The sequence below is a fragment of the Periophthalmus magnuspinnatus genome, chromosome 8 (assembly GCF_009829125.3).
Source record: "Periophthalmus magnuspinnatus isolate fPerMag1 chromosome 8, fPerMag1.2.pri, whole genome shotgun sequence".
Taxonomy (NCBI): Eukaryota; Metazoa; Chordata; class Actinopteri; order Gobiiformes; family Gobiidae; genus Periophthalmus; species Periophthalmus magnuspinnatus.
The window spans coordinates 28,418,002-28,445,073 of record NC_047133.1 but is presented as its reverse complement, the minus strand read 5'-3'; the positions used below and the strand labels follow the sequence as shown (position 1 = coordinate 28,445,073).

Below are 27,072 nucleotides of genomic sequence, written 5' to 3'. Positions count from 1 at the left end.
ACGCCATCGTGGACTTCCCAAAGCTTGCCAGACCAAACAGAAAATAAACGAACCAAAACTAAATCGTAAATTGCATCAAGTCTAATTAAAGACAGAAGCAAAAAAAAAAGTGTATTTATTTAACACATTTTACTCAAAGGAGAGTAGGCTACACACCAACCGGAAAATATAAGACCACGAGAACAACTGTTTATGGAAATTTACAAAAATACCAACATGTAAATAAAAATACAATCACAACCTGCAGTTCGATGCTTCTGCCATAAACAGCCTTATTGTCCAAACTGTAATCTATAACACAAGAGCCAGTCCATCCCTTTCAGCTGTACTAGGCACAGTATTGGTTCGTGAGTGTTTTTTTTAGTCCAGCATAAATGTTACTGAGGTTTAGCAGTTTGTTAACACAGTAAAAATCTGTTAATAGAGTAAAGGTCTGTAGTATAATTAGAAAACTAGAAGAGGTAGAGGATGTTGCTGTCACCTTTGTAGGATGGCTAAAGCTCTGGCATAGAACACATTTGTAAAACAAATAGCTATAGGTAGAAAATTAGCACCTGGCAATAGCATGGCAACCTTTTGAGACACTGTAATAACTGTAACACAGAATGCTGATGAATGACACATATCTGGATCTTATATTACTATTAGGAGATGTTTAAGACTCACAGTGATCACTGACTGCTTATATCAGTTCTTCTAACAGAACAATAATCAAAGAGCTTACAGTAAGTATTTCAAATTGCATTGACTGAAGGGATTGCATTGATAAACCTGGAACAGACATGACGCACACATGTATGGCCATATTTTATAACCGAGTGAGTATTGGAACTCAACAGTCCTGCCCACTTCAAAGTACAATCTGGTTCTGTAAATACATTTTCTGTTCATTTTACCCACAGACTTTTCAAAAACTTCAAATATTAAGAGTTCAATGTTAAGTGATGTCCATAACCCGGCTGTTTTAAATCCAAAAGCACATTGTTAGCTCTGTAGTTCCTAAAGTTTCAAAGACAGATTTTAAATAAAATTATATCTTGTGGTCATTAGCCCTGAGCATGATTTCAGAATTAATTTCTTTTGGAATGTCTATGGGAAAAATTAATGGAAAATTGACTTGGGGGGTGGTCACTGTTGAGCTTGAAAGAAAATACAGATACGAAAGTACCCTGTGTTACTGAGATGTGACCTTTCACAGTATCTAAAGCATGAAGCAAGCCCAGACATGCTTCTTGAAGTATACAAGATAAGATGGATTAAAACAGATTTGCACACAGTGTTAAAAGTTTAAGACTGAAAAGGATGCATCAGCCTTCTCTCTTTTTCTCCCATATTATATAACATACATATTATATATACATATACATGAAGGGCATTATATATTTCCAATAGTATGTCATTTTAGTGCATTTAGTGTGTGATTTTATTTTCATTTAATTTAATTTCAATTTCATTTCATTTAAAGAACTTCTCCTATAATGTCTTCTTCCATTCACAGAGTGTCCAGTCTTGTGGTTTTGAACTGAACCATTGAACCATTGAAGTAATTCATCAGACTTTTATCTACAGTTTTAAAAGGTGCACTGTGTGTGTTTTCTGGTTGAGGGTTCATCACTTGCTTGTCTAATAAAAATATTATTTCTTTGCTTGGAATGTCCCACAGTATGGCATTAAAATTACAGGCATTTTTCACCAAAAAATCTTGGCTTGGTGGAGTCACCTGCTTGTCTCCTAAAATTGTTTTGTGGAACAAAAGCATCTCCATGGGGAATACAATGTTTTGGACCATCTACCTAAAACATACATAGGGCCCTTTTCATAATTTTATAACAATATATACTCCATCAAAAATGATTTACACAATGCTCTTTTGCAGAAAAAAAAGTAAAATAAAATTCAAAATAAAATGTCTTCTTTACTACAATAGTTTGCACTTACTTTCATTTTGGGATGAAGGTCTTTCCCATATCATTTAGTTGCAACCTATTTAAAATGAAGTTGTAAACGTTGTAAAAGTACATTCTTAATATACTATGCCTTGTTACGTTGGTAACCTGAATTACAGATCGACCAATACGTTTTTTTTCATGGCCGATGCGATAACAATTGTTTAGAATACAGAGCAACTGATTGGCCAATAAGCTCTGCCATTATTTTTGAGCCGATACAGGACCGATTTTGATTTGATTTTCGACAAATTATGTAATTTTAATTTACTACAAACTTCTCCCAAGCTCTTTTTACCACAAACCTATAAGAGAGCTGCATAGTCACGTTTTGTGCAGCTATGTCTTCATATCTCTTTGTGTTAATATAAAGCTTTCTGTGTATTTTTAGAGAGATTGACCAAAACAAAATATCGGCCAGTGCTGGAGATTTAAGGCTGATAGCCGATACGCTAAAAAGTTCAAATACCGTCCTGATATATCGGCTTACTGATATACCTCTAACCTGAACGTCCCATAATATATAATCTGGTGTAAACTTTTCATGTTTGTAGTATTTCCAAATTAATAAAAAATATTGTCAATTAATAATAAAAATATAAATCTCATTATTTGGTCCAATGAACTTAACCAATAATGAAATCCATTATATGTTTCTGGTTTTGAGTAGTTTTTAATTTAAAGCTAGATTAGAGCCAGTAAAATACTGTCAAACAGCAAGAATGTTTTGTGGACATTTACGCATTGTTCTTACATAGAAATAGTGCATTTTTGTTATCTGAACCCTATGTCTTGAATCTAGTATCTTTGACATACAGTGAAAAAAACTATACAGTACAATAAGTAGCTGACGACCTGTTCACAGCTGCTTCTTGAGCTGGGATGTTCCTTTGGATGTGGCTGTAGATTTTGGTTCAGCAGACATTAGCGTCATAATGTCCCGTAGGGCCTTGTGTATCTCAGCACCAAACCTATGAGAGTCCTAAAAGAAGAATAAGAAAAAAATAAATGAATGATGAAAATGAGAACTGTTTTTATGTATAATTTAAATGAGAAAAAAAGAAAACTAAATTAAGTTATTTATATGCTTTATATGCATTACATTTATTTATATGCTTTGGTGTAAACAGTGAAACACACCAGCAGGGGCCTAACAACTGTCATGACAATTCATCTAACATATTTTTCATATTGTAAAAACAATATTCCCCTCCCCAAACCGCCACCTTAACGTGGTGGAGGGGTTTGAGCACCCGAATGATCCTGGGAGCTATGTTGTCGGGGGCTTCATGCCCCTGGTAGGGTCACCCATGGCAAACAGGTCCTGGGAGACGGGTCTGACTAAGAGCAGTTCAGAAGCCCATCATGAAGGAAAAAACATCAAGGCCGTTTACGTCGCCTGGACTGGCGTTATTGGGGCCCCACCCTGGAGCCAGGCCTGGGGTGGGTGCTTGGTAGCGAGCGCCTGGTGGCCAGGCCTTTCCCTACGGGGCCCGGCCAGGCCCAGCCCGAAGAAACAACGTGGGGCTGTCCTCCCGTGGACCCACCACCTGCGAGAGGAGCCATGAGGGGCGGGTGCGGAGAGATCTGGGCGGCAGTCGAAGGCGGGGACCTCGACGACCAGATCTCCGGACATGGAGACTAGCTCTGGGGACATGGAATGTCATCTCGCTGGGGGGGAAGGAGCCTGAGCTTGTGCGGGAGGTTGAGCGTTACCGGCTAGATATAGTCGGCCTCGCCTCCACGCACAGCTTGGGCTCTGGAACCCAACTTCTTGAGAGGGGCTGGACTCTCCATTTCTCTGGCGTTGCCCGCGGGGAGCGGCGGCGAGCTGGTGTGGGCCTGCTCATTGCCCCACAGCTCAGCCGCCACGTGTTGGAATTCACCCCGGTGAACGAGAGGGTCGCGTCCCTGCGCCTCCGGGTCGGGGACAGGTCTCTCACTGTTGTGTCGGCCTACGGGCCAAACAGCAGTGCAGAGTACCCGGCCTTCTTGGAGTCCCTGGGAGGGGTACTAGACAGTGCACCAACCGGGGACTCCGTTGTTCTCCTGGGGGACTTCAACGCCCATGTGGGTAATGACAGTGACACTTGGAGGGGCGTGATTGGGAGGAATGGCCTCCCTGATCTGAACCCGAGTGATGTTTTCTTATTGGACTTCTGTGCTAGTCACAGTTTGTCCATAACAAACACCATGTTCGAGCACAAGGGTGTCCATCGGTGCACGTGGCACCAGGACACTCTAGGTCGGAGGTCGATGATCGACTTTGTTGTCGTGTCATCTGACCTCCGACCGCGTGTCTTGGACACTCGGGTGAAGAGAGGGGCTGAGCTGTCAACTGATCACCACCTGGTGGTGAGTTGGATCCGCTGGCGGAGGAGGAAGCCAGACAGACCTGGCAGGCCCAAGCGCATCGTGAGGGTCTGCTGGGAACGTCTGGCGGAGCCCTCTGTCAGGGGGGTCTTCAACTCCCACCTCTGAGAGAGCTCCTTGATCCCGGGGGAGGCTGGGGACACGGACTCTGAGTGGGCCATGTTCTCCACCTCTATTGTTGATGCGGCCGCTCGTAGTTGTGGTCGTAAGGTCTGCGGTGCTTGTCGCGGCGGCAATCCCCGAACCCGGTGGTGGACGGAAGTAAGGGATGCCGTCAAGCTGAAGAAGGAGTCCTATCGAGCCTTGTTTGCCCAAAGGCAAAGCTCTCGATTTACCGGTCAATCTACGTTACCCTCCTACCCTCACCTATGGTCATGAGCTCTGGGTAATGACCGAAAGGACAAGGTCGTGGATACAAGCGGCCGAAATGGGTTTCCTCCGCAGGGTGGCCGGGCGAACCCTTAGGGATAGGGTGAAGAGCTCAGTCACACGAGAGGAGCTCGGAGTAGAGCCGCTGGGCATCTGCTCAGGATGCCTCCTGGACACCTCCCTAGGGAGGTGTTCTGGGCATGTCCCACCGGGAGAAGGCCCCGGGGAAGACCCAGGACACGCTGGAGGGACTATGTCTCTCGGCTGGCCTGGGAACGCCTTGGGGTCCCACCGGAGGAGCTGGAGGACGTGTCCGGGGTGAGGGAACTCTGGGAGTCCCTGCTTAGACTGCTGCCCCCACGACCCGGCCCCGGATAAGTGGAAGAAAATGGATGGATGGATAAAAACAATATTTAGAGTTACTGTATTTGTTGCACTTGTGTTTCTTGAGTGCCTTATAGGTGTACGAGGGGCAACGGGGCCAGCAGGGCCAGCAGGGCCAGCAGGGCCAACAGGGGTGACATGTACGCCACCAACCAAGAGTGTGAATGTGGAGAGTGTGTGAATGATAGAATGATAGTGCCTTGAGGGTCCGATGCTACATGCAGCCTCTCTTTCATCAGTCTGCTATGGAGTGTGGGGTGAATGAAAAACACGACAGTAGCGCTTCTGAGAGGCTTTAAAAAGGCCTATAAATCATATTTTGCAAGGCATTGTTATTATGAAAAATCTCCAAGACTATAAAAACTGAAGCGTCTTTTAGGAGCTACTGAGGTAACTTACAACCATTTAAATTAACAAAGGCTTGTTTTTGTATGGGAGGGAAATATAATGTAGAGAAAAGACATAGTTGCATAAAATGAAAAGATTCATGACTAGAGGGCTAGATTCATAGGTATCATGGTGACTTACCGTCTCCTGGCAGGAATGCTTTGATGAAACATGAAAGTTGATCATATCTTCTCCAACAATAATGTATGACACTCCATATCCATCATCAGCAACCTGGCAAGACAGACAGATTAAAGGTTTATTGATGGTTTTCAGATTCGAGATTGATGTTGTCATACTCCACATACTGTCAGACACCAATCTGTACTAAATTATTAGCTGTGAGAATGCTGTAATACCAGTTAAAATGGCAGCAATGACTGAGTGACTAGCACTCATGCTTCACAACAAGAAGGTTCTGGGTTTGATCCCCAGGTCGCCATTCCTGTGTGGAATTTGCATGTTGGGTGAGTGTTTCCTCTGGCCTCTCCAGGGTTCCGGAGTAACAATTTGAATTGGGTGCACCGGTGCACCTAAGATTTCATTTCATTTGGGTGCACCAGAATATGATTTGATTTCACCAAAACTCACTGCTTATTTAAGCAATCATAATATATTTTCTTTAAATTGCTACAACAATAAGGGCTAAATAAATAACTGTTACTTACTTTTTTCTGTAGTATAAATTGTATACTCAGATAATAAGTAACTAAATATGTTCAAGTTGCCTATTTGATCAAATAACATTAAACATAAACCTTGTCTTTGCGTTAAAATAGAATGAGCTAATAGCCTGTAAGTTTAATTAATAAAAAACTATAAAATAAATACTGTCTTCAAAAACTAGTCAGAGTGGGAGCTCTGTGCTTTTAAGGATCTTTACACTTTGTTGTAGTGTGTACAGAGTGAGCTCTCTGACTTTCAATTTCAATAGTTGAGCTTTGATGTCTTGTATCTAGTTTTAGTTGGTTTTTCATCTCTCCCACTGCAGCTTCATGATGTAGATCATCATTGATCTACAGGTTTGATGCTTTTCTTTAAAGGTAAATACAGTGTCTAAGTTCACAAATAGATAAAAAAAAAAATTTTTTTTAAAGAAGTCAAATTTATGACCTCTGTGGTACATTTAGCACCAGAGCACAACCTGAGGCCTCAGCTGCTCTGACTCCAGCAGTCTAATCAGGAGATGGGAGAGCGAGTGAATTACTGCTTTTAAAATTTTTGTTGTCAATTAAAACAATCATTTAAGTGTTTTATTTAATAATATATTTTTTATGATGAGGACAGAGTACAAATGAGAAGGATGTGATGAGGATCTGTCCGGTGCACCAGGGCGCCCAAGGAAAATGTTTAGTCGCACCGCATGCTACTTCCACTAGCTCCACACAATATATTGGACAATATCAGATTTTAATATAAGTTACAAATTAACCTATAGAAAAGAACAACTCACAGGCCCAAAACCGCCTCCCAGGGAAATGTAATCAGGATTGTTCTTGAGATCAAATAGCTCAATCTGCTGAATGGGTGTTTGGCTGGTGGAGAGACGCCAGGGCTCTGACAAAACCTGCATGAGAGTCAGGACAGGCATCATGAACACACAAACAGAGAACAAGTTGAGGCTGGAAAGTATGTTCTTTCTGTCACTACTTAGATTTTCTTTTCTGCAGGTATATACAGTACATGTACTCATTTCTAACTCTTATATTAGCATATGTGAAAAAATTTGATAGTAAAAAGGGTTGTCAAAAATATACCAAGATACCAATTCATACTAAAACTAGAATTGAAAGTAGGCACTCAATTGAAGTTTGCCTGGCATCCAGACTACACACTTGTTCATTACTTAGCAAAGTTGTGCATCTGGTGAATCTCCCCATTTTCAAATGGGTGTGATTGACCGGTGGATTAGTGTCAGGGACAGGGTGAAGCAATAAACTTGGTTAATCTGATGTGAGAACAATTTGATTTTATTTCTAAATCATAGGTGACCAATGAGCTCACTGAATGAGTCACTGAAAAAACAAATATAGAGCAATACCATTCTGGATTTGCCAGGCAAAACTAAAGTATCATTATAAACAAAATCACACAAACAGAGAAACTGCTATGATTTTATGTTGAAAATGTATTGTCTAAAAAAAGTATGCTTATATTCTCATTGTGGTATCAAAACCAATATTGAGTACTGAGCCTTTTCCTTAGTGCTGAAATCAAGTAAAAATGTTTCTATCATGAAAACACTACCATCATCAACAATGCAAACCAATATTGTTTTTACTAGTTGAGAATGAAATGCAGATATATTTTTACTTCTTTGAGGAAAGGCGAGTCCACCCCCAGGTATTTTGAAACGACATAGAGGCAGAAGAGATGTCTGTCAATGCCTGCTCCCGTCATGGCCATACGATACAGGTTCTGGTGCCCTTCTGATGCCATCCGGAGGAGGCGTCTGCACTGCTCTGCTGACTGTAAACACAGATAATTTTGATAAAAATAAATGGAAAGATCACCACGCAAATTAAGGCTGGGGAAACCCCTTACGATGAGAGCTGAGTTTTCCTAAAATGCCAGACTGAAATTTCCCAATGCAAACTGAATCTGTTTCTGAACCCTTTAGTTCATGGCTAGGCTCTTTGTGAAGCTGACACTCTGTAGTTAAAGCCTCTCTAGTCTGATCTACTCTTATTATAAGTGGTAACAAGAAAGTCAGATTTAAAATCCCACCTAAATTATTTTAGGTAAATGTAAGGAGAGGTATAGCTTGTGTCTGGAGGGATGGTAGACGGCACATTGAGCAGTTTTTAGGGTCTTGTGAATTCATTTTTCAAAGCTGAAGCCCAAATCATTAAAAATGAGATTTAGCATTTAGAGTTTTTATAAACTCTTTTATTTGTGGGTTTGGAGTACAGACTAATCCTGACTTTTCCTAGAATGATTTTTATCAGATGGTTGAAAAAAATAAATGAATTAATTAAAATTCGGAGTTCATTAAAATATGAACTGGAAATAACAAATAAAATCAAATGGAGTTTGATAAATATCAAGGGAAAAAGGGAGGAGCTCGGAGTAGAGCCGCTGCTCCTACACGTCGAGAGGAACCTGTTGAGGTGGCTCGGGCAAATGCTCAGGATGCTTCCTGGACGCCTCCCTTGGGAGGTGTTCTGGGCATGTCCCACCAGGAGGAGACCCAGGACATGCTGGAGGGACTATGTCTCTCGGCTGGCCTGGGAACGCCTTGGGGTCCCACCAGAGGAGCTGGAGGACGTGTCCGGGGTGAGGGAAGTCTGGGAGTCCCTGCTTAGATTGCTGCCCCTGTGACCCGGCCCAGGACAAGGGGAAGAAAATGGCTGGATGGATGGAAAAATGTTTACGTACCTCTCCCTGTTCCAGTGCTTTGACAAAAGCACATGTCTCATTGGAGCAGGAGCGGACGGTCTCTGTGCGGCCTTCTCTGAATAGACGAGTCATGGATGCCTCATAAGTCAGACAGAAACCACCACGGTCCTGGATGTATAAATAATTAATCAATTTAAGTCCAGACTTGCAATATTCCAACAGTATGTCGGTGTATAAGGGTCACTTGAAAAACACATGTTGGCACTACCAGAACAAAGTCATAAAATTTCAACATTAAAGTCATAGGCTAACTCAATGAGAATAAAGTTGAAGCCAGAAAAAGTACTAATTTTATGAGAATAAAGTCACAATTTTGTGATAATAAAGAAGTAATTGTATGAGAATAAAGTCATCATTTTACGAGAATAAAGTCATAGCCAATATAAGATGTAATTTTACCAAAAATTGGTAAATCAGACGTTGAATCAAAGCGAACGCAAACTGTAAAAGACTACCGCTTGGATGAGTGAAAAGCCTACATAAATGCCCATAAAGGAGGTCAAACTTTGAAATGCTGACATTTTACACGTCCCATATGTTAGGTTATTAGACAGATCACCACTGCAGTTTAGCTGACACCTCTTCGCTTGTATGCAGCAATCACACACTGTTCATTCCTCCTTGGAAAAAGCTTGCAGAGCAGGGTGCTCATTGAGCAGGACACAGGCTGTGCTCCGAACCACAAACAGGTGGCAGAGTAATATAATGTCTATCGGACGTTTTTTTAATTTAAGATTTTAACTCAAATAAGGGGTGTTCTTTTGCTATCCGGTAGTGGTGGCGAATTGCTCTATAAGGATCACAGAGAAAAATAAATTATGCGGGCGACACAAAAATAAAGTCTTTCATTCAGCATTTCAACATTACGTAATTTAACGTAATTTAATGAAGTCAAAGCCAGAAAAAGCCGTCATTTTAAAGTTCAAATTTTTATGAGAATTGAGTTGTAGTACTAAAGTCGTAGTACTAAAGTCGTAACATTTTGAGATCAAAGTCTGTATAAGCCCTCAGTCATTCAGGTCTGATCCATAGTTAAAGACGAAGTTAAATCTGTCAATTGTACAAGAATTTCTAGGAGTGAAGATGTTTTGCTGCTCATCCAAGCCGCTTCTTCAGTTCTGGTCAGATTTCTTGTGGACACTGCCTTAAATCTATCTGCCTTATATCTATCTGAATTATGTCTCAGGCCCCAGGGATCTGAGACATAATTTATCTCCGATTTATACCTTCATCCTCAGACCCAAAGCAAACAAAGGAAACAAAGAAAACAAAAGAGCTAGCCAGTAGGCTTGTTTAGGCTGAATGACTACGCTAAGTAGGTCTCAGGCTCAGTTCACAGTTAGTGTAGCTCAATAGATCCAGCCTACATACAGAAACTGTACACAATATCTGTTTACAGTTTCAGTGAAGTTAGCTACTCCCTTTAGACAGATGTAAGTGGCAGTGTCCACCAGCAATCTGACCAGAAGAAGAGGCTTGGATGAGCAGCGAAACATCTTCACGTCTACAACTTTTTGTCCAGTTGACAGATTTAACCTCAGCTTTTACTATTTTGGAAATTAAAGACAAAAACACATAAAACACATAAAAACAACGACATAGTTTTACAAAAAGTCTAGATTTAATGATGCTAGCGCACACTGCAAAAGACTGTTGCTGTAAGAGTTAATAGGATAGGACACAGGCTATGGTCTGAGCCGTGAACAGATAGAGGAGTCTCGGCGCGATCTTTACCCGTACTCTGTTCGGCTTAGCTTTGCTTCTCTACTATTCTAATCGTGGGCACTTTGCATACCATCACTGTTCAACGGTGTCGTTATTGTGGATAATTTTAGCCCCCCGTTATGAGCTTGTGAAGCCATGTGCACTGGGCAGTCCTGGTTTTATGATTATAATGTAGCCTAGACAGCATACTGTCCTCGCTGTTCCCCAATACAGAGTCTGGAGCACTGCTTCCATATCCGTGGGTGTTCGAGGTAGACTGCATAGACATGAGCTGCCACTGTCTAGTAGTGCATGGTTCCACAAGCCCGTAAGCAAGTGTAAACAAGTGTAGAAAGCGCAGAGTCAAAGTAATGAATTTGGTGAAAATCACGCCAAGACTTCTACACCTGTAGGCTTATTTGGCTGTGGATTGGAGCACGGTCATTGTCCTGCCCAGGAGGTCTCGGCTACAAGCAAAGGTGCATAGAGATAATGATTCAACACCTGTTAATGTTTAAAAGACCAGCAATATAAAGCATTCATCCAAAACATCCATTGTAGGTTTTTATTTAAAGCAAACCTATTATGCAAAATTGACATTTTAAAGCTATGGTCTCGGTGGCAAATCATTCTGACATTGATGTCAGCCCTTACATCTTAATGAAATTACATCTTTAATTTGACTATGACTTTATTCTCATAATATTTTGACTTTATTCTCATAAAATTCCAACTTTATTCTAGTAAAATTACAAGTTTTTCAGCCTTTGACTTTATTCTTGTAAAGTAAGACTTTAATGTCAAAATATTTGCTTTATACTCATGGCATCTGCATCATGGACCCTTAAACCAGGGGTCACCAACCTTTTTGAAACTGAGAGCTACTTCATGAGTACTGAGTCATACAAAGGGCTACCAGTTTGTTACGCTCTTCTGAAATAACAAATTTGCTCAGCTTGCCTTTAGTTATACATTCTTAATAGTGATTAATAATAATGATAATTAATAATGATATCATCTATGTGAAGACACTGATCACATTAATGATTTCTCACAATAATTATCAAGAATGACAGAAGGTGGGAAACAGTTATCAATATTCAGCACTTTAACTTTATTAATCTTAGTAATTGTTAAATTTTCAGATGATTACTTACATCACTACATCTCATAGGAAAAGTGTCCCATTTTCACCAGCTACTGACAAACCTTTTTAACAAACTATAAACCATGTTGGACCATGTGTTTCAAAAAGTTATGAATTAAATGAATTCAATTTGTTGTGAAATTTATTTTTATTTTTTTTCTGCCATGTTTTTGAGGTAAGAAACTGCATTCTGTGCACATCTTCACAGCACTGGCAAGCTGAGTACTGGTTTTGTCATGTGCACAATACTAACCTTTGAACTGAGTAGGTCAGAGTTTACCTTAACTTATCTAAACTTCACATATAATGAACATATTTTTTAAGATATTGTCATTTTTAAAGCTATATAAATGAAGGGTGATTAACACAACAGAATAAAATAAAATTTTAGATTCAGCTCATTAGTGAGTTGTGCAATTTTTAGAACTGGCCAGCGGGCGACTCATGTAGGCCTTGGGGGCGACCTGGTGCCCGTGCACACTGTGTTGGTGACCCCCGCCTTAAACACTATCGACATCTTGTTCTTAATTGTTTTGACAATATTCACTCAACATTATATTTAAATCAAATGGAAAATATTTAGCAAATCATTAAAATGCCATTGGCTCTCACTGTTATTTCATGCAAGTGTGCCATCTCAGCAAACCCATTTGACCGCTCAACCCTACCTGCTCATTTTCTTACATGACATAGAAACACTCTAACTGTTACATATCTGGTTCAAGCATTACAATTTGGTGAATAAAAATTCTGTCAACTGGACAAAAAGTTGTAGGAGTGAAGATATTTCACTGCTCCAATTCTGGTCAGATGGTGGACACCTATTGTACCTAATTATACCTAAACATACCTATTGTTTACACTTTCTGTTTGTAGGCTAGCTCTAATGAGCTAAATGTGAACTGTGCCTGAGATTAACATAATCATTCAAACCTCTAATGGGTTCCCTCATACCTATCAGCATATTGGCTAGTCCTATTGTTTCTTTTGTCTTGATTTGGGTTAGACAAAGGAGTTTCAGATAGGAGATAGATGATGCCTCAGTCTTTCGTAACAAAAATTGCTCCTTTAACTCCCCTCTCAATCCATTTATTTTCTTTAGGCAAGATCTGTACGTCACTACCTTCAAAGGAGTGGTTAGTGGCTCTGAGATGGAGATGTATAGAAGACTGGGGCCCTGAGGAGCTCTCACAACGGTGTTGGTGCATTCTCTTATGGAGTGGCTGTTTTGGTTTCTCCAGTATTATGCTCACTGCAGTTTTCACTACACTAAACAGAGTGGACCACATTACTTAGTTTTTTGGCTCAGGGTTTTGTCTTTTGGGTGAACCAGTTTCTGTCTGAAAGTATTTGTAGGTTTCAAATAGACCAGAATTTCATAGTGGTGTGTCTGAATTCTCTGAAGCTTTTCAGACACACAAGGAATGGGCTTACTGGGTTACAAGGTACAAGGATAGACCTTTCCGTCTAACCTTGTACCTTGTAACCCAGTCTGAGAATGGAAGACCAGGTGAGTCGGCCTTGTAATTATAGCCTCTGGATTGTGCTCAAGGGATGGGTTCAGCCTAAACAAGGGGTCAAGATAGGGCAATGGGAGGGGTCAAGGGGAAAGCAGCAGAGAGGATGAGGGGATATGAGTTAATAATATAAACACACACACACACACACACCCCTCCCCATGTGTGAAGTAGGTACCCTGAAGTATGCAAGCTGCAGGCTGATCTGAATGAAAGCATCTGGGCTGATGCGAAGTTTCTTGACACGTCCTTTTCCAAACTCTTGGAAGGGGAACACATGGCAGTCCACGTCATCCGCCAGGCTTTGGGCCTCAGTAAGAGAAATGCAAATCTGTGTCTGAACCTGCAGAGAAAAGAGAATTTGGCAATTTAATTTTAGTTTAAATGCAGGCAAAAGGTACCAAGTGCTCCATATAGGTACAACTGCAATTTCAATGAAGTTAGGATGCTGTGTAAAACAAAAAAATACAGAATACAATGATTTGCAAATCCTTTTCAACCTATATTGAATTGAATAAACTACAAAGATATGATATCTAATGTTCAAACTGATAAACTATATTCACTAATTTTCAATTTGATGTCTGCAACATGTTCCAATAAAGGTGGGACAGGAGCATGTTTACCACTGTGTTACATCACCTTTCCTTTTAACAACAATCAATAAGCGTCTGGGAACAGAGGACACTAATTGTTGAAGCTTCGCAGGAGGAATCCTTTCCCATTCTTGCTGAATGTACAACTTCAGTTGCTCAGCAGATGATATTATGGACCGTAGAAGATGAAATCCCTAAATTCCTTGCAATTGTAGGTTGAGAAACGTTGTTCTTAGATTGTTGGACTATTTGCTCACACAGTTGTTTACAAAGTAGTGAACTTTGCCCTATTCTTGCTTTTGAAAGACTGAGCCCTTCAGGGATGCCCCTTTTATACCCAATCATGACACTCACCTGTTTCCAATGAACTTGTTCACCTGTGGAATGTTCCAAACAGGTGGATTTTAAGCATTCCTCAACTTTCCCCTTCTTTTGTCGCCCCTGTCCCAGCTTTATTTGGAACGTGTTGCAGGCAGCAAATTAAAAATGAGTGAATATATGCATAAAAACAATAAAGTTTATCCATTTGAACATTAAATATCATGTCTTTGTAGTTTATTCAGTTTAATATAGGTTGAAAAGGATTTGCAGAATGATATCTTTCTGTATTTTTTATACAGACTGATATCAGTCTGGTCTCCATACTGGGCTTGAGAGGTCAAACGCTATTGTGCAATCAGAAGCTCATTGGTCACGTGTGATGTACAATTACTACAAAGGATACTATATTCATTTGATTATAAAATTAAATTAAAATGCACATTGCAAGTTAGAAGAAATTCATTATGGTAGAATAAATTTGCTAAGCTAAGTATGTAATCCCTCAGTCGTCTAGGTCTGGTCCATAGCAAAAGAAAAATCAAGTTTGTCAACTGGACCAAACATTGCAGGAGTGAAGACGTTTCGTTGCTCATCCAAGCCACTTCTTCAGTTCTGGTCAGATTACTGGTGAACACTGCCTTATATTTGCTAAGGTATAAGTAACAGAACTCACTGTACTCACCTGTATTTTTGTATTTACTGTAATTTATTTCAAGTGTACTATCCCACCAAACCAAATAATAATTATAAAAACATGAAAACCTGTCATCTGTACTTTAAGCTTTCCTACTTTTGCAAATCATCTTGACATGCCAAGAATTTAGAGTCTGATATCTTAAATCAATTAATTCAGTTCAATAAAAACCGTGCTTTGAGGTGTGACTAGAGGTACACACACACACACACACACAGACACATACACATATAAACAAGCAAGTGTATTTTTAGTGCTCTAGTGTCTACGTAACCCTGGTGGTTAAATGCTATTACAGCAGCAGCTAAGTAAGCCGACCAAGTACTGGCTGAGCTACACTGATATGAGCAGCTAACATTCTGTCTACATTGTTTCCCATGTAGCTGTCATGTCTTTATTCTTGTTGTAAACATTACCATCATAATTTCTTACTGTTTGGGCCAATAGCATCAACTGACAACATAAGCTTTGTCTGTGAATATAAATAAACAAGCCTTAAGGTTCAAATAAGGTTTATACACATGGTGATTAGAATCACAACACACTAGCAAACCAGAGTGAGAAAACAGCATTTAAAACAGTACTTATCAGTTTAATTGTAAGCATGTGCTTTACCTCAGCCGGGATGTCCCACAGGAGCCTTTGAGGACATGGGAGGGAACGGTCCACGTCACCCTTACAGTGTCCATCCTCGGTGTAGCCCAACTGGAAGGCATCTGTGGCCAATGTAAACTGAAGATGCACAGACATTTTTAATAAAACTTCAGATTGCACATTCAATGAACTCTTCTTAATGAAGATTAAGTCAATAAGATAAAGCCCTTTTGCAAGTGTGAGCATTACCTATCTGACAGCAGCAGGGATCCGACAAGAATTTTGTCAAACAACAAACTAGCCATCATATCGAGACTAAATGAAAATAGATTTGAGTGTGCTTGGAGCATGGGAACGGAAGGGTGCTTATGAAATGGATCTGATGGATAATGTTTTATTACATCATTCACCAGATGTCCCTTTTGTTTGGTGATAAACCATGGAGGACATGGGGTGGAAAATATACAGCCTTATTAAAGAGGAAAGGCAAACAACATCAAGCCCTAAATAAGCAGCTTTTTACCCACACTATACAGGCTGACATGGAAATGTGGTGTAACACATTAAATGTCAAAATTTTTTGTGAAAGGTTAGTGGTTCCATTTTTCTCTGTGTTCACAGGTCTTTGCCCCGCACACTTTGCTTTCAGTGGAACGCAGACACTTGAAGTTTCCGTTTAGATACCATTGTGCAGGCAATTGCAAACCCTCAGAATGTGGTGTTTTTAGTTGTGTATATAGTCCTGTTCACACTATCTTGTTACATTCCGTTGTCTGGAAAGTATTCTACAAAAACATAAGCACAAGCTCTGCTGTAATCTCACTTTGTTAGACTCTGCTTTGAATTTTGCTGGACGCTGCCTTTAAGCCAACTGTATTGCTGTGAGCAATAATAAAGACCTACAGAACAATTCCCTGCCTTTGTGCCTTTTCTTCAGGCAACAGAACAGAAACCAATACCATCTTAATACAAACATACCTCCCAGAGATGAGCCACTGTGGGCGCGTCAGCCCACGAGTGCTCCGCATTCAGACCATTCTTTCCATTCTTGTAAATCACAATGGAGAAGGACTTATCAAACCACCTGACAGATTTGGAAAAATACAAAAAACAATGAATATAATTTTGAACAACTCCTGTGAACAATAAACAATTTGCAAAAGAATATCTACATATATTTGCTTTAAATACTTAATATTCTATAAAAAAAAAAATGTAGAAACAAACAGGCCTGTGCCTCCACTTAATTTTAGGTCTGTATCACATTGCAGTATGGTGTTATTAAGGCTATAGTGGTAGAATGACTTAATTTTGCAGTAAAATGTATTACCTATGATCATTAGGACCAATTCACCATGACGGATGAGGGCCACATTTGGACCGCCCCCGGACATAGTTTGGACACCCCTAAGACAACAGCTGTAAACTAGTCCCTCTGTGCATCGACTATTGTGAAAGTATTTTTTATGTGCTACTCCATTTAGGCCCCAGAGTGTCTGGCTGATGCAATGCAATATGAGTGTCATGCCAAAAGTGAAACTGAACAATAGAAAGCAATGATTTAATGTCCCACATTGTCTGTTTGGAGAGCAGTTAATACTTTTATCAACTGCTAAACATTTAAACATTTTATCCACTAAATGATGTAAAGCAAAGAAAAACTGAGCTACTCGAGAGTATGGTCACCTGTCATAACATTTTCCATGTAGAAGAGATTTGGCATAGCGATCCAGGTTCCCGGCGGGGTCATCTCCTCTCATGCCTTGGTCTTCGTCATCTAAAGTGACGAAGAATGCTGCCCTCTCAATGATGTCAAGTGAACGCTTGTTAATGCCAAAACTGAAGTACTGTTTTCTCATCTGATGCCAAGGGACTCTAGTGGGAAAAAGAATATAAAACACAACACTTCATGTAAAATCGCTGTTTTGACAGGGCCTCCTTAAGACAGAGATCAATGAACTATAAGTGGATTTAAATAATAGCTTCAGTTTTTGAGGGAGTAAGGCAATATAATGTGGAACAGGGCAATGTGAAGCACTTTCAAAAGTGAGAAAATAGATAAAGATTATACACTAGACTAGACTATACACAGTCTGGGTTTCAGTTCACAAACTAACAGGCTATCAACAAAAAGAATTACAAGAATATACTCTACAGCAACATACAATTATGCCAATATAACTTCTTATTTTGGCACAAGTTCATGATAACACTAGACAATCATTGTTGAGCTCCAGTCTGATTTTAAAACAGAACAGAATTCAGATTTGAAATCTAAAATGGCAATTCTAATGAACTCAATCAAGTTTGTCTGGGCAAACATGGTGTTTGTTGTTACAAAGAGTAACACAGAGGACTTGCACTTAGTGACTTTAAATAGTACTTGTGGGTAAATTTACATATTTTCATAGAGAACATCAAATACCTTTTCAAGTTTATCCAACATCATCCAACTATTACAGAATTTGTCCTTCTTTAACATTCAGTCACTCATGTCACAGTATGCTATGCACTTCTCATTTTATCGCAGCCAGCTTGTCTCCGAACTGTCCCTAGCTCCTATTTAAAGCTCCTTGTGTGGATGCATAGTCAAGTTTGAATGGCTAATATTAACGTGCAGTGTTGAGTATTCACGTCACCAGGCCCTGGACTGATGGTAAATAATGTTCTCCTGCCTCAGACATCAAGAGTCTCCTGCCTTTCTTTACAACTCCTCGTCAGGACAACACTTATTTTCCCTAACACCAGCCACAAAGGCAGGGAGATCAGTTTCTTAATTTTGCACACATTTGACATAGTGACATCCGTACCTGTCCCCAGCAGTGAGAGCGCCCAGTCTCTCCTCCCCTTGCAATGGAGTGGATGGGTCATCCAGAATCCTCTGAATCTGGTGCTCTAGCTCCCGGGGGGTCAGCAGCCGGCCAGCGTTGTACACCCACAGGCGGAAGAAGCGTCCCTTATGGTATACAGCCACATACTCACTGTCCTGCCAATGCTGCAAGACATCTGGACAAATAAGACAGTGTTTTAATAAACACATTCTTCAGTTGTCATGTCATTTGAAGTGAAGGCTGTTTCCTGTAGATTTGTTGTTGTTTTTTTTATGAGTTTGTACACACTAGCATTGATATTTCCTCTAGTATTAACGTTTAACAATTTATGTGTATAATAATGGCTTGTAATGTGCTTTTTCAAAGCCTCTCAAAGCACTACACTATAGTCATTATTCATTCATTTCCACACTTGGTGATGGTAAGCTACTATTGTAGCCACAGCTGTCCTGGGGCAGACTGACAGAAGCAAGGCTGCCAATCTGCACCAGCCCCTCCAACCTATCATTCACACACACACCACTTTCATACTAGGGGTAGTGGGTGTGGGTGAAGTGTCTTCCCTAAGGACAACAGAACTTCGTCTGAGCCGGACTCGATCCTCCGACCTTTGGGTTGGGGGACCAACACTCTAACCACTGAGTCACTGTCGCCCCACTGTATTGACAATATCTCTGTAAGATGGGGTGCCCAAAGTGGGGACCCTCCAGGAGGTCTAAATTAGCCTGCAAGGGGGTTCTGAGAATTTAAAGAATGCTGCACAAATATTTTCAATTCCTCAAATTCAACAGAGTGTAGAATTTTCAGTGAAATTGGCCTTTCCCTTCTGTGGGAAGAGCTTATAGTTAAGAAATCAAAAAGATGAGTTTTGACAATTAATTCTGACCTATCAGATTGTTTCCGTACAGCATTTCCTGGTTGCTGGTTAGATTGGCTCACTTAGGATTGATAGGTTTGTCCAAAATGCACACTTCACACTGACTTTTACACCCTGAATTTTGACTGTTGAATTTGAGGTCTTGACAATATATGTGCTGAATATTCAAAAGGCAAAATTTGAGGAGCTCAAATTTAAATTAAAATTCAAACTAAAATGCTGTCCTTGCTATCTCTCAAAAGCGCAGTGAAATGATCACAAATCTCAGGGAGATGATATATGGACACAATAAAAACAAAAGATAACAAGACAACAACGTTGATGATGAAGATACAACATAATAACATGGTCACATTACACAATTTGTGTATATTTTACCTTTGTATTTGTTAAACATGAGGAGGAGTCCATTAAAGGCTGTTGAGGCCAGATGGAGAGAGAAATAAGTGGGGAATAACCGGCATCTAGTGTCTCTTACCAGTTTCTAGTCCAGGCGTGCGTGTGGTGTTGAACATCCTTTCATATTGTGCCGCACACAGAGGGATGACTGTACCTGGGACTCGACTCTAGAACACAGAACATGAATTAACACAATCCTGGACAGTGAAATACAAAAAAGAGTGTTTAGTTGTGATTTGGCTTTTACCTTATGCCAGAAGTCATAGCAACCATTATAACTATATCAAGCTACTTGTTGCCTGACATAACTCGTATCAGGTCAGTGTGATTTTGTTTACAAGCCCAGGCACATACAGTCGGTTTATATTATATTGACTTACATTCATTTCCTGGAGACTAACCTTAACCTACATCATAGTCACTACTTGCCTAACTTTAACCTAAACTCTAAACCTTAACCTATTTTTATCCATATTTGAACTTTAACCATGTTGTTGATCTAATATGCAAGGATTTACGTCATAGTGACCTATTTAGTTACTTCCTTACTTTCTGGTTGGATTGTTTTGGCAATGCATATTAACCAAACTATTCATGAAGGTAGAGCAGTCTAGTTAGGGGTTTTCCCAATAAAGTCTTGATTTTAATTATATTGAGGTTAATGCAAAACAGAATCGACACTGTGACCTCCAATAATAATAACCAAATGGCAGAGAGTTTTCAATGACTGACTGCACCAATTCTTCCTCTTTTAGTCAAGACTACTCATGATACTTTGGGACAATAGAACACAGAGCCTGGCAGGATCATGATAAGAATGGGAACAAGAATTTTGGACTTTGTGCATGCCTCACCGGTTTGAGCTCCTCACGGTTGACCTTGCGCCGATAGAGGAGCAAAGCAGTGATGGTGTTTCCTGCTCTGGCTGCTTGCACTGAAGTTGGTGTCACATACAAGAAGTCCTAGAAAACAGACCAACTTTATATTATTATGATACAAAGTGTGAAGACCATATAAATATTTAACCAATGTCTGTACTTTACCATGCCATAGTAGTTACTGTTGACCATTATAGGACTTCGGCTCCGAAGATAAATATATTCTTCCCACCAGTCACTCACCTTAACACAAGAAACAACATTACAGATCTTATTACAGATACACTCGATAAAATTCAAGCATTCAATAAAAATGAAGGTGCAGAAAATATTTGTTCTGTTTTGTATTTTGTATGTCATATTGCAGTGGTTGAATACTCACATAATTGGTGGCCCATAAGGCTTTGAGTTTGAGGTAGCGCTGAAGGCGGTTTCCTAGATTATTTTCAAAATCATTGGCCAGTTCAGTCATACGCTTGTACTCAGGATCAGTCAGGAGAGGCCGCACTGACAGCAGATACTGCAAAACGATCCATGAATTCATTAACAAAATGAATATTACATTTGTTATGTAAATAGGAGCGACAGTGGCTCAGTGGTTAGAGTGTTGGCCCCCCAACCCGAAGGTCGAAGAATCGAGTCCCGCTCGAATGATAGGTGGTGATAGGTGGTGGTCAGAGGGGCTGATGGTGCAGATTGGCAGCCTTGCTTCCGTCAGTCTGCCCCAGGGCAGCTGTGGCTACAATAGTAGCTTACCATCACCGAGTGTGGAAATGAATGAATAATGACTATAGTGTAGCGCTTTGAGAGGATTTGACAAGCCTGTAAAGTGCATTACAAGTGTATACAGTAAATAACATGCTGGTGATTATAGATTTACATTTAAAATAATTGGGTTATCATCTCAAATTCACTGTTATTGCAATGAAATGTGCACGACATATGTGCTTTTTTAAGTATTTTCTAGAAACCTAAACCACCATGTGGAGGGCTTTCCTTGTCAAAAGAAAAGCTTTTGTTCTCTGAAAGTCTACATCTTGTGAAGGTTAGCCAAAATATACGTTACATTACAACGCACTCAGCTTTGTTTTATTCTGCTTGTTTAGTGCAGCTTGTGCATTACTTTGGTCATTTTATGTTGGGCATTTATTACACAGTGAAATTGTAGCAATACATAAAAAATACCTAGTACTTAAAGAAAAAGATCATTTGATCAACTCGTTTCTAAATTACATTATCATCAACAAGAAGACATCAAAACAACATTGACTTTTAGTTTTGTAAACTCAGCTTAATGTGATAAATTTTAATTCTTGGAGTTTTATTAGTTCATTAGTTTACTATTTGGATTTGAGGTGTACTCACTCGGCTCAGTGTGTCTTTTATAGCTGGAACAGGCAGATGAGGCAATGAAGTTTGATAACTGTAGAGTAGAGGCTTCCGGCTTGATAGTAACCGTACCAGAGTCTACGGAGAGCCAAAAAAACCCCAAAAAAAACAAAAACAAGAATATTTCAAAATGATCAATAAATTGTAATTATGTGGCCTTTATCAAGTGATGCATAATTTCTGATATAATTCTAAACCAGACGCAATAGATTCTAGCACCTATATTGTTAATTCTTGTTTGATGTGCCAAAACTTGTCTATGTACAAATTGTAATGGCCCCTATTATGAATGCATAAATCAAAATCCACACATTAAATTAAACATTTCTATTTAAAATGTGAAAGCAGTAGATCTGTTTGTTAACTCTAGACTTACCACCCAGACTTTGGTGGTGTTGGACACTCGGCCATGCAGCTCAAACATCCAGCGGTGATAGGACAGGAGCAGTTTGAGGCAAAAGCGCAGAGCCAGGATCAGAGACAGCCACAGCAGAGTACTGAAGACCAGAGCCGAGAGCATGGTCTGTCCCTGGGCACTAAGGGACACATGGAGGCTGCATGCAAGACAAATAAGACAACTCTTTTTAAGCATGTAGAAGCGCAGTATATATGCAAATATAATTCAATTATTTCTATTGGACATTTTAAGATTATTTTAATTCTGTGTTTCCTTAAAGATTATTTTTTTCCACAGTGAATTTTCAATGCAAGAACAGCTAAGTACATTGTCACATTAATCGGTTTTGTGGTAGTACGACCAAGAAGTAATGAAAATCAGTGATTAATAAAACACTACACCATGGAGTCCTAAGGTTATGCATTTACTTGAGCATCAAGTAATCATATTGGGAATATTTATTGCCACGTTCCAAAATCAAACATAGTCTTCAGAAGTCTTCCAAGACGATCAGATAATATCACCCTGGCTCCCTCTTCTGGCCCAATATAGACATTACATTTATTTTCTTTTATTGCGATACACTCCTACTGTTAATTTTGTATTATTATTTACTTACTTATTTTTTATGTTGAAAAATTGGAACCTAACGCTACAAAGACAATACATAGCATATCTTATCAAACCAGGTTGTTATCTTTTATATTTTGGGAGAAATAAAGAATAAGACTGAATAGTAAGTAATTATTTAGTGTGTCAGGCATCTTGTTGCTTCAGAACTGTCAAAGGAAAGTGCACAGGTGAGTGAATCAGAGCTGGTCTGAGCCCACAGTGCAAAAGAAAAAACAAACAAAAAACAACAATACAGGAATTAAAACATGTTTTTCATCATAGCTAGTGGTGCTGAAGTAGGGAAGAGGTCACAACCCAGGATACACCCACAGTGCTCCCTGTGACTCACTCCCTCGACATGCGTGTGTCTGTCAGGAAGAGGTATTTCTACTCATTATTGACATTTCCTTCTTCAGTCAATATTCAACTACTGAAACTTACAAGAGGTATACCAAAAACCTGGACCCTCCAATTTTCTTCTTAGGCCGGTCATAATAACTCCCTGCAGACAGGTGACTAAAAATCATTGGGGAGAGAACATGGAGACTCTTCTATCAAAGTAATCAAAGCCATTAATTACCTTTAACTGTGAGATGTAAATTTGCAGCAGAATATTTGTCACTTTTATTACTTTACAAACTGAACACTTGTGATGAAAGGTAAAATATAGAAATATACTTCATAGCTGCTATAGTTTCTACATTTCTTAACATTTCCAATTGAGATGCACATTTACTATAAGTAATGGCATACAATTTAATTATTAATATCAAGTAAAACAATTTAAAAACCTGTAGAATATTTATTTTACCTTTTTTTTGTCACATTAAAATTTTAGTTTTACAGGATTCTGGAGCTTCTTCCAGCAACTATGGGTGGTACATACTATACTGTACAAATATCCACACATATCTCATCACACATACCTTAGAGGCAGGTGCTGTTGTATTTTGGCGATAAGGCCCATGCTAGGATCTGAGCGCATGTACATGGTGGCCAGAATCGCTATGACTACAAAGAGCCAAGAGGAGGGGCTGGCTGGGTAAACGCCTTTAATCACTCGATTCTGTAAGCACAGCAGAAGAATTATAAACATAAAACAAAACAAAATGCTTAACTGCCAGAACTGTCTTACAACAATCCCAAATGCATTGAGGAATATTTTATTGAATATTTAACAGTGCACATTCATTTAATAAGTCCAAACAAAAAAATGTTCACTATGTTCATTCTTTGTTTTGCTCCTCCTGTTTAACTCCACCTATTATCATTACATACCCTGTCCCAACTCATGCAGTCATGTCTGAGCATGTTAGTGCAGTTTCAATATTTCTGACGAGTACCCCTGAGAATGGACCACATCTGTTTGCCTGTCCCAACATCTCCACCCATGACCAACTGCCCAGCGGTGCAGAATCAAAGATGATTACTTGTTGTTCTCTTATAACATAATGTCATGTTAAAATCATAAAGCTGTCTTGCTGTAGCTGTTAAGTCTACATTTTTACAGTCCATTCACTTTTTATGCAATAATTGAACCTCAACAAAAAGAGGCACGTTTCAGCACACTGCAAAAATAACATCTCTGATTATCATTATCCGAATACTAAATGCATACAAAAATTGTAATTTCAGTCAATACTGAAAACTTATTTATATAATGTCATTTTTATTAACCAAGATGTGGACAAAAAAAATAACTTCCTGACTCAGAAATCACACATCATTCACAAATCAAGCCTTCTGTGACATTCCAAACAACAGTTAGCATACACTTAGTATGCTTAGTGCTTTCCTGTGCTGATGGCTTATGATTTAGGGATGACACCTCCGTGCCTTTTATACACTATTACCTACAGTGAGTTTTCATTCTTAGTCCTTACCCTCATGCGGCTGACTCTCTTCTTCCAGGATCGGACTCCAGATCGGTAAATCTGGTTCAGGGCCTGGTAGGACAGCTGTAGGTCAATGCCTTCAGGGGTGATTGTAAACTGGAACGCCACGGCCTGGTGAGCCTCTGCCATCACTGTACACACAAACACATGGAATTATTGTTTATTTAACTTTTGTTTTTATTTGTATTCTATGAAAAACATGGTGCACCATTAGGATATCAGAGGGTACTATTTGACTTTACACTAATTGTCTTCTGTTTTTAATGTTAATTGTCTTCTGTTTTTAATGTATTTTTTTCACTGTAGCACTTTGAGATTTGTTGTTCAATTGTAAAGTGTGTTATAAATAAAATGTATTATTATTATTATTAGACACCTTACTTTAAATAGTACCTATGATGTGTAATAATGGGTTTCGGTATTTTTTTCTAGTTTATGGATATACTATAAAATAATACTAGGTGTGACAAGCTGATACTGAAACAAAATACAGGTATTGATTTACTATTGTTTATAGGATATAATAGAATCAAGTTCTCATTTGCCATTTTAAAACTTAGTGCAATACACTGTAGCCTTTTTAGTATTCTTTTACACATGTAGGAGCCACCTGACATGGCAGTAGATGAACATTTTGAGTATTTATGCTGCTCAGTAATTGAATGTGCCTGAGGAACGCTGTTGTTCCTAGACTATAACAAGCAACAGCCAGACAGACCTGCTTTCAATGTAAGCTCGAAAATAATAACTTTTATGGTAAAAGGCAGCTCAGAGTAATGTTTAGTTGAAATTGGAGATGCATAGCACAGGACAAATGCAGAAAAACCTACCCTGGGACATTTTATCTTTGTAAATGTGAAATATATTGTAATTATTTAAATGATTTTGTAATGCATGTATATCATTAATCAAGTATATTTAAAAAGTACAGGAAAAAATCAACACAGTTGTTTTGAAGATGCACAAGCTTAGATGATTGTCTATAAAAGAAAACTGTAAAAACGGGCTGATCCAATGTTAGGGTAGCCTATGGTGATATTTCTCATTCTACAGCTCTGTAGAATGAGAAAACTATAATGAAGAGGAGCTGTGACCTTATAAAACCTTTGCTGGAGGCATGTTACAACACAAACATGACCTGTTATTCTGCATTGGTAGTCTAAATTTCGGTGTCTAAACAACAGGAACTGCAAATAAATTATGATACATTACCACCTGATACGTCAAAAAACGTTGATAGATAGTCCTCAAGACACTATGTAAATCGTGATATCTCAAGTTACAGTCTTGAGCTGGATTGTTTTTGGTTGAGGAAGAACAAAGTGTACTTAGCACTATCTGACACTTGTTGCATTATTGCATTTCAGACTCATTAAATTAGCAAATAATACTATTTGTTCTTTCTGAAAATGACTGTTGTGTTGCTATGAGCGTATATCTAGGCTACAGGAATGAGGCTCAGCACATGGCTGTTTAAAATAAGGCCTACAGTGGGTGGTAATGATATGGCAGCTATGCAGTAGGCATACATCGTGAGGGAAAGTGGGTCACCATGTAATCCTGAGGCTGTGCGCCCTGGGAGTGTGTAGGCACTGCACTGTCATGTCTCCCCCTGTCCCTCTGCTACAGACGGACTACTGTCTGAGAGAAGGAGTGAGAACAAGAGCCGCCCAGAAAGCCATTCTCTTTTCACTTCACCACAGCTAAAGCATCTTTTTGGATACATTTGAGTAATCGTATCGCACGCAGATGAAAAGGAACAATAGGCGCACCAGGACGGAGGCAATAAAACGCAGCGTGGACACCAGAATGTGCCAAACACAAGGAAATAGGCCTAACTGCAACTCATCGGATGTTAGGCTTTGACACTCGCCACAGGTTGTCAAACCACAAATAGCTGGCCTACAGGTTTTCCCGGAACACACAGACGAAACAAGTATAGTGCTTGTCTGATGAAGACACAGTTTATTGGCTTATTCTTGATCATTTTGTTCAGAAACCCAAGCACAGTTTGTGTGATTCTATTGTAGTCTACCTAAATAAATAACAAAAACATATATTGTACATATTCAACAATAGGCTATAATCAACAATCACAGAAATATGCTCAGTGGAGACAGAGGCACCACAAATGTGCGACTACAGAGGACCATTCATTCTCCACAAACAATGTGCACATCACACCCGCCAAATGTACACAACAACCAATCAGAGGAAGATACCGGCGAAACTCGGGCAAAGGCGAATCATAATCCTGAAAATGAAAGGCTATACTTACCTAGATCTTACTGAAGAAGTTTATAAGGCGGTAAATGTGTTGTAGACAGGCGCGACTGTTCTCCACCCAGTGCATTTATCGCAGT

General features: G+C 39.4%; 1 protein-coding gene across 1 annotated transcript; it reads right to left on the bottom strand.

Moving 5' to 3' along the window:
* Window positions 1-88: 88 nt before the first annotated feature.
* Window positions 89-27,072, bottom strand: cpt1a2b (carnitine palmitoyltransferase 1A2b). Its single transcript, XM_033971135.2, has 19 exons — window positions 26,988-27,072; window positions 24,698-24,840; window positions 23,741-23,880; window positions 22,182-22,359; window positions 21,782-21,883; window positions 20,799-20,936; window positions 20,582-20,659; window positions 20,393-20,500; window positions 19,618-19,705; window positions 18,242-18,437; window positions 17,118-17,306; window positions 16,410-16,515; window positions 15,453-15,569; window positions 13,405-13,569; window positions 8,838-8,966; window positions 7,773-7,928; window positions 6,913-7,026; window positions 5,601-5,693; window positions 89-2,928 (listed from the first exon to the last, which is right to left on the bottom strand). Exons 2-19 carry the CDS (start codon window positions 24,836-24,838, stop codon window positions 2,806-2,808), a joined length of 2,361 nt encoding a protein of 786 aa, XP_033827026.1. The 5' UTR covers window positions 24,839-24,840; window positions 26,988-27,072; the 3' UTR covers window positions 89-2,805.

Excerpts from the sequence above, each read along its gene's own strand:
- cpt1a2b (XM_033971135.2), bottom strand. The coding sequence starts at position 24,838 with ATGGCAGAGGCTCACCAGGCCGTGGCGTTCCAGTTTACAATCACCCCT. Across the intron at positions 20,937-21,781 it reads TAAAAGACACACTGAGCCGA|TATCTGCTGTCAGTGCGGCC; the intron begins GTGAGTACACCT and ends ATCGTTTTGCAG. Across the intron at positions 13,570-15,452 it reads TGTGGGACATCCCGGCTGAG|GTTCAGACACAGATTTGCAT; the intron begins GTAAAGCACATG and ends TTTTCTCTGCAG.